This window comes from Doryrhamphus excisus, chromosome 14 (assembly GCF_030265055.1).
Source record: "Doryrhamphus excisus isolate RoL2022-K1 chromosome 14, RoL_Dexc_1.0, whole genome shotgun sequence".
NCBI lineage: Eukaryota > Metazoa > Chordata > Actinopteri > Syngnathiformes > Syngnathidae > Doryrhamphus > Doryrhamphus excisus.
Window position 1 is genome coordinate 6,175,810 of NC_080479.1, and position 11,460 is coordinate 6,187,269.

General features: G+C 48.4%; 1 protein-coding gene across 1 annotated transcript; it reads left to right on the forward strand.

The window, feature by feature from the left end:
- The first annotated feature begins 3,897 nt into the window (after positions 1–3,897).
- LOC131102036 (integrator complex subunit 3) lies at positions 3,898–11,360 on the forward strand. The gene is made up of 29 exons (XM_058047508.1): positions 3,898–4,227; positions 4,428–4,511; positions 4,583–4,666; positions 4,758–4,871; positions 4,967–5,051; positions 5,115–5,181; positions 5,280–5,421; positions 5,507–5,636; positions 6,115–6,212; positions 6,282–6,473; positions 6,542–6,629; positions 6,691–6,770; positions 6,873–6,964; positions 7,197–7,303; positions 7,381–7,485; positions 7,546–7,675; positions 7,747–7,801; positions 7,892–7,995; positions 8,094–8,258; positions 8,344–8,497; positions 8,571–8,639; positions 8,703–8,778; positions 8,861–8,974; positions 9,068–9,116; positions 9,202–9,369; positions 10,025–10,125; positions 10,188–10,260; positions 10,327–10,483; positions 10,560–11,360. Exons 1-29 carry the CDS (start codon positions 4,144–4,146, stop codon positions 10,635–10,637), a joined length of 3,045 nt encoding a protein of 1,014 aa, XP_057903491.1. The 5' UTR covers positions 3,898–4,143; the 3' UTR covers positions 10,638–11,360.
- The last annotated feature ends 100 nt before the right edge of the window (positions 11,361–11,460 follow it).

An 11,460-nucleotide genomic window follows, 5' to 3' on the forward strand; every position in this document is an offset into this window, starting at 1 on the left:
AAGCGTTGTGAAGTCGCAAGAACGAGTGATAAACCAAAACTGATTGGTAGACATATTATTGGTCTATACTGAGGAATTCCTTATTTAGAAACATAGCTGTGATATTGAGCTATAATCACAATCAGGTTTATTCTGTTGCATTAAACCTCGACTGAGACTTCCTTTATAGTCATTTTACAAAAACACAGCAGTGAAATTGCCAACGAAATGTCTTTGCCAGGCTCCCGGACATCAGAGACTAAAAAAGGAAGAATGAAAAACAAAGAAACTTAATTAAGAGCTAAAAAACGGGTGCAGTCGAGATTAAAGACAATAAATAGATGACACCGAATGTAAACAACATCTATTCCTCCAGAAAATATTGTAATATAAGAATATGACCAGGCTCAGGTCTCATGCAAGGACTACTGTGACATGTAGGCCTGTGTGGTGTCCTTTTTAGGACATAAGAGATTCTATTTTTCTATTTCTTTCTATTTTTACTTATATTATAATCTTTTATGTGACAAGATGTAATCGTATATGTAAAAAAAATTGATTCCAGTAGAAACAACTGAACTAGTAACATTTATGTGTGGAGAGCTGTCCTTAAAGGGGTCCTTTGGAAACTAAATTTAAATCAGTATTCTTTTATGTCCACCAGAGGCCGCCAGAGTCGCGAGGGGTAGAAAAAAGGTTTTATGCCGCGACAACATTATTGCTGACTCAGCGGTTCTCGGTCTCACCGGAAATAACCCACATTTGGCTCAAAATGGCTTCAACCTTTTAGGGTTTGAGCATGAATAAAATATGAGCTTTAAGACAACACCAAAATACTATAGCCAATCACTATAGCCAAGACGACGGCCACGCCCCACTAAAGATTATATAAGTTGATGTCCAGCTCTGTGGAGCTCAGATGTTGTCTTGGCTGCAGCAGCTCAGCTCGATCAACTTTTTGGACACTACCTGGAACCTGCCTCCAGTGCCTCATTTGGACTTAGAATTTTATTTGGCTTGCAACACTTTCACCTCCTGAAAAACGTTCTGAGGTTCTGAGGGAGCTCTCTGGACTTTCTGGACTCTCACTCGGAACTTTTAGTTTCTACTAAAAGAAACTTTAACCCGGACTTTATGTTGTGAAGAAAAATTACTGCTAGTTTTTACAAAAAGAACAACAAAAAGGACTGAAAAATAAAGACATGTGGGTTCATCCAGGGGCGGGCTTAGACGCTATTTAGCTGGCCCCGCGTATGACATCAGGCCGCCCGGATCTGATGCACCGTCACCTGCAAAAATCGGTCCAGTTCATATTTCATGTTGCATGTTATTCCTGATTCCTGATGTTATTCCTGACGTCTACATGTGTGACAGAGAATGTGGTGAGGGAACACTAGTGAATGAGTTTGATGCCCATGTAGCCAGGCCTGTGGCTTCTGCCCCCACGGAGGAATGAAGACTAGCCGCACCAAGACGGACTATATGTGCGTGAATGAGAGGGACCCAAGTGGAAGAGTGAGGTTACAGGGAGAAGAGATACAGAAGGGGGAGAATTTTAAGGAGACCAGCCATGTTGTTTGGTCTAGAGACAGTGCCGCTGAGGAAAAGACAGGAAGCAGAACTGGAGGTAGCAGAGATGAGGATGCTGAGGTTCTCAATGGGAGTGACCAGGATGGATAGGATCAGGAAGGACTACATCAGAGGGACATTACATGTTAGATGCCTTGTAGATAAAGTCAGAGAGGCCAGACTGAGATGGTTGGGACATGTCCAGAGGAGAGATAGTGAATATATTGGTAGAAGGATGTTGCCGGGTAGGAGGCGTAGAGGAAGACCAAAGAGGAGGTTTATGGATGTAGTGAAGGAGGACATGAGGGTAGTTGGTGAGAGAGAGAGACAGATGCAGAAGACAGGGTTGGATGGAGGAGATCGGTTTGTTGTGGCGACCCAAGAGAAAAGCCCAAAGAGAAAGAGGAAGAAGAAGAATGCCAGAGTTTAAAACTGTTTAAAACTTTAAACAGTATAAAGCATGTGTGCTCTACCTTAAAAGTCATACAAAAACGTTTGACTTGACTTTACTGATCAAGTTAGTCCCTTCATAAGGTTTGCTAAAGGTGTTTCACTGAGCTTGTATGAGCTAGCTAAGCGTCTCAGCTGTTCAAGCTCTTGCTGCGATGTCGCCTTCTCACTGGATGCTATGCCTTGCACTTCTGGCCATGGTCCGCCCCCTACTTGGCAGCCAATGGGAGTTGGCCAATTTTAAATTAGAGCTCGCCGCGCCAATTCACCCCTGCCCCCTTCAAAAAAAAAGGTGCGTTGCCAAGCTCTCAAAATGGAAGGAGGAGACAGAGGCTAGCTAACAAATATATTTCGGCATTACGATGCCACAATGGCACTTGTCATGTGTTAATGTCATGTATTATTTCAAGGACAATGCTCTGGAAGTTGGGAAGATTTCTACTGACAACCAGAGTACTGACAACCAGCAACAATGTACAACATGCAGCTAAACGAGAAGATGGATGATGGATGAATGATGCATGGACGATGAATGGAGAATGGATGGATGAATGATGCATGGATGGATGATGGATAATGGATGGATGATGGAGGGATGATGGATGGATGGATGGATGGATGGATGGATGGATGGATGAATGGATGGATGGATGATGGCTGGATGGATGCATACACAGTAGAGGTCTACACGGAGCGGCTGGCCCCATGGCTGGCCGGACTCCTCGGCTAACGGGGCGGGGCGGGCTGAAGAAATGTCAAGAACATGGCCACGTCCGTGGCCACGGCTATGGAAAACTAATATAAAAAATATTGATAGCCTCATTTGTTTCTTGAAAGGTCACCTATATTGTCCATAATCCTTCCTTATATCATCTTTTTCACACAATTTATACTATCTTGAGCTGAAAAGAGGTAATTTAACTTTTGTGCTTGTTTGGCCGGCCGATGGCTCGCCACATCCGGTCGTATGCCCACGCTATATGTCACCGCCATATTGGATGTGGCAAATGAATACAAGTACTGCAAATGTACTTACTTTATAAAAGCATCCTTCTACAAATAATTGGCCTTGTTTGTACATCCACACACCCACAAATATACCTGGGAAATAGCCAGGCACCCAAAACAATATATTGTCTCTTCTAATAATACAGACAACTTTATTGATCCCACACAGGAGTCATTCACATTACATCAGCAATAGTTTCTCACTACTTTTCACCAAATACTTTCTTACTCTTTATTATTTGTATGACTGACTAATTACTGTGTGATATTGTTGGAAAACAGTGCTACTGAAATAGTTTGGGGTGGGGGTCGTGTGTGTGTGATCCCTTTAGAATTGTTTTTTTTTTTTTTTGCTGATTGCATTTAAGTCGAGAAGTGTACTTGTGGTATACTTTAGGTATATTAGAGTGTACTTAGAGTGTAGTTTTATGAACTTAAAATGTTCCAATTTAGTTTGAGGAAGTATTGAGTTAGTATACTTTCTACTACACTAAATGTACATGGTCTTTAGTACACTTATTATACTTATATTATACTTACAATAATTATACTTATACTCGTACTTATACTGAAGTATACTTCTCAAGGTATGTCTTATCACTGAAAACGTTGAAATGACATTAATTGTAATATTTCAATGAAAAATGAATATTAAGTTTGGTGTTATTGGTTATATGTCTAGTTTCTTATTTGCACCATCTCATGTAGCTAAAACTCATCTGAGAATAAGAAATGAAAGAAAAATATTAAACTCACGTTAACACACGAACAAACTTCGGGGGTCCAGTCCATCCCGGGGCCCTGATTGGCTACAGCTGGGCGAGAATGTTTCTCTTTCCATTGGTCGGGCATCACGTCACTCACATATGTTAGGGCAACGATTGGTCGGAAGACCGGTAGTGATGTCCGTTGTCTTCCTGAAGTCGAACAGTCGAACACAGCCAGACTCAAGCTCCTTGACTGCAACTTTTATAAACAATTCATTCCCCATCACAACAAAAATATTCCCACGAGGTGACCCAATCTGACAGCCATCAATAAACCCGTGTTCCGCCCAAAGGCGGCTTCACTGGCCTTGTGATCGCACAGTTCCGGCGCCTTCAGGTCGGCGGGGAAGGCGAGGCGAAGCGGCTGCAGATGGAAGCTGCTCCGACGAAGGCGAAGCTGCAGGGCCGCCTTCTGGTGTCCAGCCAACTGGACGCCAAAGACGAGCTGGAGGAGGTAGGTTCACCACGACCTCCCCGGGGTGATCCGTGGCTCTTTGGGATAAACAGCCAGCGTGCCAGTTAGCATTGCTAGCAGCGTCATTAGCCTAGCCCGGTCGCTGTGGCTGATTCCTTCACGCATGAAGTTAGCCTGGCATGCTAATGCAGGTAAACATAAGGACCGCTTGAGCTACAGCGGCGTGTGTGTGCTTGCAGAAACTGGAGCGGTGTGTGGGAGTGGTTCATGCCTTGTCCAATGGACTTTCAGAAAGGGAAGCTAACGATGCCCTGACCGCCAACGTAAGACATCATTACCACACACACACACGCGCGCGCACACGTTGTAGTGATGGTGTTACCATGGCAACCAGGTGTGCAAAGGCCAGCAGCAACATGAAGAGGTGTGTCTTGGTCTCTTTGCTCTGCTCCTCACTGAACCGGCTCAGGCCCAGAGGGTAAGTCTGCCACCAGGCCAAGGCAGACATTGACATTGACACTGTGGCAACAAGTGTGTGTGTGTGTGTGTGCGTGTGTGCATGCTTGCAGTGTTACAGAGACCTGACACTCATGAACAGAGATGGAATGAACGTGATCCTGGTGAAGATCAACCAGATCCTAATGGAGAAGTTCCTCAAGTTGCAGGATGTTCCTAGGAAGCAGGTGGGCACACATGCAAGTGCACGTGCACCTACATGAGCACGGCGGTCTATACAGTGTGTGTGTGTGTGTGTGTGTGTGTGTGTGTATGTGTGCAGCTGGTGTGGCTGGTCAGAGAGCTGGTGAAGAGCAGTGTGATGGGAGCTGATGGGGTCGTCATGACACTGCTCAAACAGATCGCAGGTTAGCCACACACACACACACACACACACAGCGTGCACGGTGATGTCACCACTCTGTGTGCAGGAGGAGATGTTTCCACAAAGAACCTTTGGTTGGCTGAAAGCGTCCTTGACATCCTGCTGGAACAAAAGTATGACACACTCATGTTGAGAAAAAACAGCTGTTCCACCTAACGGTGGTGTGTGTCTCTGTGCGTGTGTGTCTCTGTGCGTGTGTGTGTGTGTGCAGGGAGTGGGTTGTGAAGAGCGGGATGCTGATCGCCATGTCCGTGTACACATACCTACGCCTGATCGTTGACCATGGCGCGCCGAGCCTGCTTCCTCTACGTCAGAAGGAAGTAGACTTCTGCATCAGCATGCTGCGGGACAAGGTAAGGAGGCAAGGAAGTGAGGAGGAAAGAGTCACACTTAGCCCGCTTTAATCGCACGTGTCGGTGCCGCTTGTGCTCCGAGCAGTTCTTGGAGTGCGTGATCATCGGGAGAGATCTGGTGCGCTTGCTTCAGAACGTGGCTCGTATCGCTGAGATGGAGCTCCTGTGGAGAGACCTTCTCCACAACCCTCAAGTCCTCAGTCCCCAGTTCACCGGTGAGAAGATCCTGATCTGATCCTGATCTGATCCCCGTGACCACGTGGGGCCGCTCCTGGGATTTTTAATGTATTTATTCCCTTGGAAGGAAGGTCTGGAAGAAAAACCTCCATGTGGCTCTGTGAACACACCCTGAGATACAACCATAGAAGCAGAAAGAACGTCTGGTCATGTGACACATTGTATACGTGCAGGCCATGGGAGACATGAGCGTGATATCTCTAAGATAAGACCTGCTCACATGGATAGAAAACCACGCTGGAGCTTTTGGAGCTCTTAGCCTGGGTGTGGCCCATTCATTGGCTGCCTCGTTCAGCACACAAAAGGATTGTGGATGATGGGTGCACTTTTCCTTTCATGGCATCCAGAACGGATGAAAGGCTGCAGCCATCAAATACTTGACCTTTTCCACCTGAAACCATGGCGACCAGGCCCTCATAGCCTGTGTGTGTGTGTGTGTGTGTGTGTGTGTGTCAGGTATTCTCCAGCTGCTCACGGCTCGGACTTCCAGAAAGTTCCTGGCGTGCCGTCTGACCCCTGACATGGAGACCAAGCTCCTCTTCATGACGTCCAGGGTGAGAGGAGGCTTCCTGCCGGCACGGAGAAGAACGTGTCTTCACAGGTGTCCCGTGTCCCATGTCTAGGTGCGCTTCGGGCAGCAGAAGCGCTACCAGGACTGGTTCCAGAGGCAGTACCTGTCCACGGCCGAGAGCCAGTCTCTGCGCTGTGACCTGATCCGCTACATCTGCGGCGTGGTCCACCCGTCCAACGAGGTCCTGAGTTCTGACATCCTGCCGCGCTGGGCCATCATCGGCTGGCTACTCACCACCTGCACGGTAAGCTCACTTGGAGGGTGCTGAGAGGTCATGACCTTTCACCTTTCAACATGTGTGCGTGTGCCCAGTCCAACGTGGCCGCCTCCAACGCCAAGTTGGCGCTTTTCTACGATTGGCTCTTCTTCAACCCTGACAAAGACAGCATCATGAACATAGGTGACACACACACACACACACACCTAGAAGGCGTCACAGTAATCAAGGTCATGTGACACAGAGCCCGCCATCTTGGTGATGCATCATTCCATGAAGCCTCATCCCGCAATCACCGCCACGCTGCTTGACTTCATGTGTCGGGTGAGACTCCACCTCCTCCTGGTCATGTGACATGCCAGCCAATAGGAAGCATGCTTTTTGTCCTAATTCCCCGCCACCTTGCTTCCTACCCTGTCTCCTCAGATCATTCCTCATTTCTTTCCTCCGTTGGAAGTTCAAGTTCGTCAAGGCGTCTTTAACTCTCTCAACTTCATCATGGAGAAGAGAGTGCTGGCGTAAGACACACACACACACACCGAAAAGGGACTGGTCAGGGACTGGCCAGTGACTGACCAGTCCCTGACCAGTCCCTGACCAGTCCCTGACCAGTCCCTGACCAGTCCCTGACCAGTCCCTGACCAGTCCCTGACCAGTCCCTGACCAGTGACTGACCAGTGACTGACCAGTGACTGACCAGTGACTGACCAGTGACTGACCAGTGACTGACCAGTGACTGTGTTGTTGTAGTCACTTGGCGCCATTGTTTGACAATCCAAAGTTGGACAGAGAGCTTCGCTCAATGCTCAGAGAAAGATTCCCTGAGTTCTGCAGTGCTCCTTCACCACCTATGGAAGGTACACACACACACACACACACACACACACACACCCTTGGATGTGATGTAAGTGTGTGTGTGTGTGTGTGTGTGTAGTGAAAATGGAGGAGATGGACAACCACATGATGGACAAGGATGAAGGTTGCTATGACAACACAGAAGCTGCCTTCAGTGATGATGAGGAGGAGATGAACAACAAAGGTTAGATCATCATCATCATCATCAGAATACTTCATCTTCATCAGTGTGTGTGTGTGACAGGAAAGAAACGGGAGTTCAGGTTTCATCCAATCAGAGAGGCAGTGAGGGAGGAGCCTGCTGACATCTCACCCTGGCTCGACCAATTAGAAGACACCATGAAGGACAAGGTGACCCAGCTGCAGAAGTCAAGGTCAGACTCACCTGAAGGTCAACAGCTTTACTTTCTTCATGTTTGCTGATCCATCTTCATCACGTCTTCAGTGACACGGAGACGCAGTGTGAGGTCATGCAGGACATTGTGGACCTCATCCTGGAGGTCTGTCTCTCTTGCTCTCTCTCGCTCTCTCACACACACACACACACACACACACGGTGGCACAGAGCAATGAGTGTGTGTGTTTTCCAGGAGGACTTTGACACAGAGCAGATGTCTGCTTTAGCTTCATGTCTTGCTGAAGTCTTTAAAGAGCATTTCCGAGGAGACGTTCTACCAGAAGACATCACAGAAGAGTAAGACTGCTGACACCACTACTACACACTGTGTGCGTATGTGTGTGTGTGAGAGAGAGAGGATTCCTCTAACCTGCATGTGTGTGCGTGTGCGTCAGGTCCCTGGAGGAGTCTGTGTGCAAGCCAGTGTGTCTGGTCTTCAGGAACCTGGTCACCATGCAGGAGGACAACAGTGGCTTCTCAGTTCTTCTTGACATGCTGGCTGAACTTTACCAGAAGCAACCTAAAATTGGCTACCATCTCCTCTACTACCTCAAAGCCAGGTGACACCCCCACCATCATCACATGTCATGTGACCTGTCCAGCATATTCATGTGTGTGTGTGTGTGTGTGTGTGTGTGTGTGCAGCAAAGCAGCTAACGGGAAGATGATGTTGTACGAGTCGTTTGCTCAGGCCACGGCTTTAGGTGACCTTCACACGTGTCTCATGATGGACATGAAGGCGTGTCAGGAAGATGACGTCCGATTACTTTGCTACCTGACACCCTCCATCTACTCTGAGGTACACACACACGCACACACACACACACACACACACACACAGGCACACTCAACGTGTGAACGTCTTGCTCCAGTTTCCTGATGAGACGTTGCGAAGTGGAGAGCTGCTCAACATGATCGTAGCCGTCATTGATTCCACACAGGTAACAGTTAGCTTAGCTTAGCACCAGGACCGCCAACGGATGCTAACGCTGATTGTAATAAAGTTGCAGGAGCTGATGTGTCACGTGATGATGGGCAACCTGGTGATGTTCCGCAAAGACTCGGTTCTCAACATCCTCAGTGAGCATGTGCAGCATCTTGACTGACTGCAGGGGGCGCCATCTTCACCAGCTTGCCTTCTTCCTCTCCTTCCTCTTGACAGTCCAGTCATTGGACTGGGAGACCTTTGAGCAGTACAGCACCTGGCAACTCTTTCTGGCCCACAGCATCCCCCTGGAGACCATCATCGCCATCCTGCAACACCTCAAGTACAAAGGTACTTAGCATCTTCGCCGCCCACCATCATGATGCTTTCATCGCATAACCCGCGTGTGTGTGTGTGTGTGTGTGTGTGTGTGTGTGTGTGTAGAACATCCAGAGGCCTTGTCCTGTCTGCTGCTGCAGCTACGTCGAGAAAAGTAACACACCACATGACGACCGCACTCCTATACAACAACTACACACTGTCATTAGCTGTCCACTGAGTCTGCCTGTGTGTCTCAGGCCCAGTGAGGAGATGGTGAAGATGGTTCTGAGTAGACCATGTCACAGTGAGGACCAGTTCACCACCAGTCTTCTGAGACACTGGGCATCCAAACACGACGACACTCTGGCAGAACACATCAAAGCTCAACTCATCAAGAACAACAACCAACCCCGAAAGAGACAAAGGTTCTGACTTGGAGCCCCTAGGACTCACTTGGGACTTAATAAGACTCATTAGGACTCATTAGGACTTACTGAGGACTTACTGAGGACTTAATAAGACTCATTAGGACTCACTCAGGACTCACTCAGGACTCATTAGGACTCATTCAGGACTTATTAGGACTCATTAGGACTCATTCAGGACTCATTAGGACTCATTCGGGACTCACTGAGGACTCACTGAGGACTCACTGAGGACTCACTCAGGACTCATTAGGACTCACTGAGGACTCATTAGGACTCATTAGGACTCATTAGGACTCATTCAGGACTTATTAGGACTCACTGAGGACTCGTTAGGACTCACTGAGGACTCCTTAGGACTCACTCAGGACTCATTCAGGACTCATTAGGACTCACTGAGGACTCATTAGGAATCATTCAGGACTCGTTAGGACTCACTGAGGACATATTAGGACTCACTGGGGACATATTAGGACTCACTGGGGACATATTAGGACTCATTCGGGACCCATTAGGACTCATTCGGGACTCATTAAGGACTCACTCGGGACCTCTTAGGACTCATTCAGGACCCATTAGGACTCACTGAGGACTCACTAGGACTCACTCAGGACTTATTAGGACTAAATCAATGGATTTGTATGTCTGTCTCCAGTCTTCGTAGTTCCAGCAGCAAACTGGCTCAGCTTACTCTGGAGCAAATCTTGGAACACCTGGACAACCTGAGACTTAGTCTTAGCAACACTAAGAACACCTGTGAGTATCGATCATCCAGCGGGTTGATAAATGGCTGTATTGATGATTGATTGTGTGGCCAGTCTTCAGCCAGACTCCGATCCTTCAGGCTCTGCAGCACGTTCAGGCCAGTTGTGATGAAGTGCACAAGATGAGGTACACATACATACACACGCGTACGCTGGGGCGTTGGCATGGTGACGGCGTGACTGCCTCCCGCAGGTTCAGTGACCTGTTTGCGTTGGCCGAGGAGTACGAGGACTCGCAGTCAAAGCCTTTGAAGTCTCGTCGTAAAGCAGCCGCCACGTCGCCTCGCTCCAGGAAGGGCGTGGCTCCGCCCACCAACAACGAGGAGGAGAGCGCCTCCAGCAGCGCCTCGGTATGAAGGGCACCCGAGAACAGTGTCATGTAACAGGCTGGCTGGCTGCTGATGTCACTTCCTGTTTGTGTCTCAGGAGGAGGAAGACTCCAAGCCCAAAGCGCCAAAGAGGAAGAGGAAAGGCTCGTCAGCCGTTGGCTCTGACAGCGACTGACCAGACTCCGCTGCCTTTTTTTTCCCCCCTGTGAACACTGGCTGCCAACAGGCCCCGCCCCCTCCCCACCCTCCGCCACTCTGACAGGAAGTGTCTGGGTCGGCCTTTTCCCACAATGCACTGTGATTTTAGCAGGATGTTGTCACTTTGGCTTGTGTTTTTTTGGAACTCTTATTGTGGAGGTTTGTGACTTCCTGCTGTTTTTTAGCAGTTTCTTCCTGTTTGTCACGCTGCAGTAAAATACTTTGTATAAAACCTGCTGCTGTTACACTTATTTTGAAAGCTAATGCTAACATCACAGCCTGCTTCTGCCCACATGGAGGCGGCAAGTGTGCTCATCATGCGTGCGCCGCTTCTGCTGTGCTGTTCCTTCAAGAGTGGACAAGACCTTTTCAGGTGACGCTTTCATCTGGGACTAGTACAGGTACTTGTACAGGTACTGGGAGTGTATGTCTTACGGGTAAGATACAGGTGCTAAGAGTTGTGTTGACGTGATTGACACCTGCTTTGTTTGGGCTTTCAGTGGTTGCAATCATGTCAGAAGTCAAGTCGTGATCATCTCTGCGGACTTTGGTTCTGACTTCAGAACGGATTCCGGACTTTTTTTTATCCTGTCCCGTCGTCCATGTCCCCTGTTGTCCCCGCAATGGTGCCGCAGCACCTCGCCGGACCGGAGCAGGCTGCTGACCAGGATGACAACCACCCCAGTCCAGACGGCCGGGCGGGATGGGCGTCTCCTCCTGGCATTTTACTGCGCCTGCCTCAGGTTGCACTTCCCGCCAAGGACACTTTTAATTTCCTGTTTGCAATAAAATGCTTTGTG

Bases quoted from the DNA above. Each gene is read 5' to 3' on its own strand.
- LOC131102036 (XM_058047508.1), top strand. From the start codon at position 4,144: ATGGAAGCTGCTCCGACGAAGGCGAAGCTGCAGGGCCGCCTTCTGGTG. The intron at 8,259-8,343 runs GTGACACCCCCA...GTGTGTGTGCAG, and splicing joins CTCTACTACCTCAAAGCCAG to CAAAGCAGCTAACGGGAAGA. The intron at 10,484-10,559 runs GTATGAAGGGCA...TTTGTGTCTCAG, and splicing joins GCGCCTCCAGCAGCGCCTCG to GAGGAGGAAGACTCCAAGCC.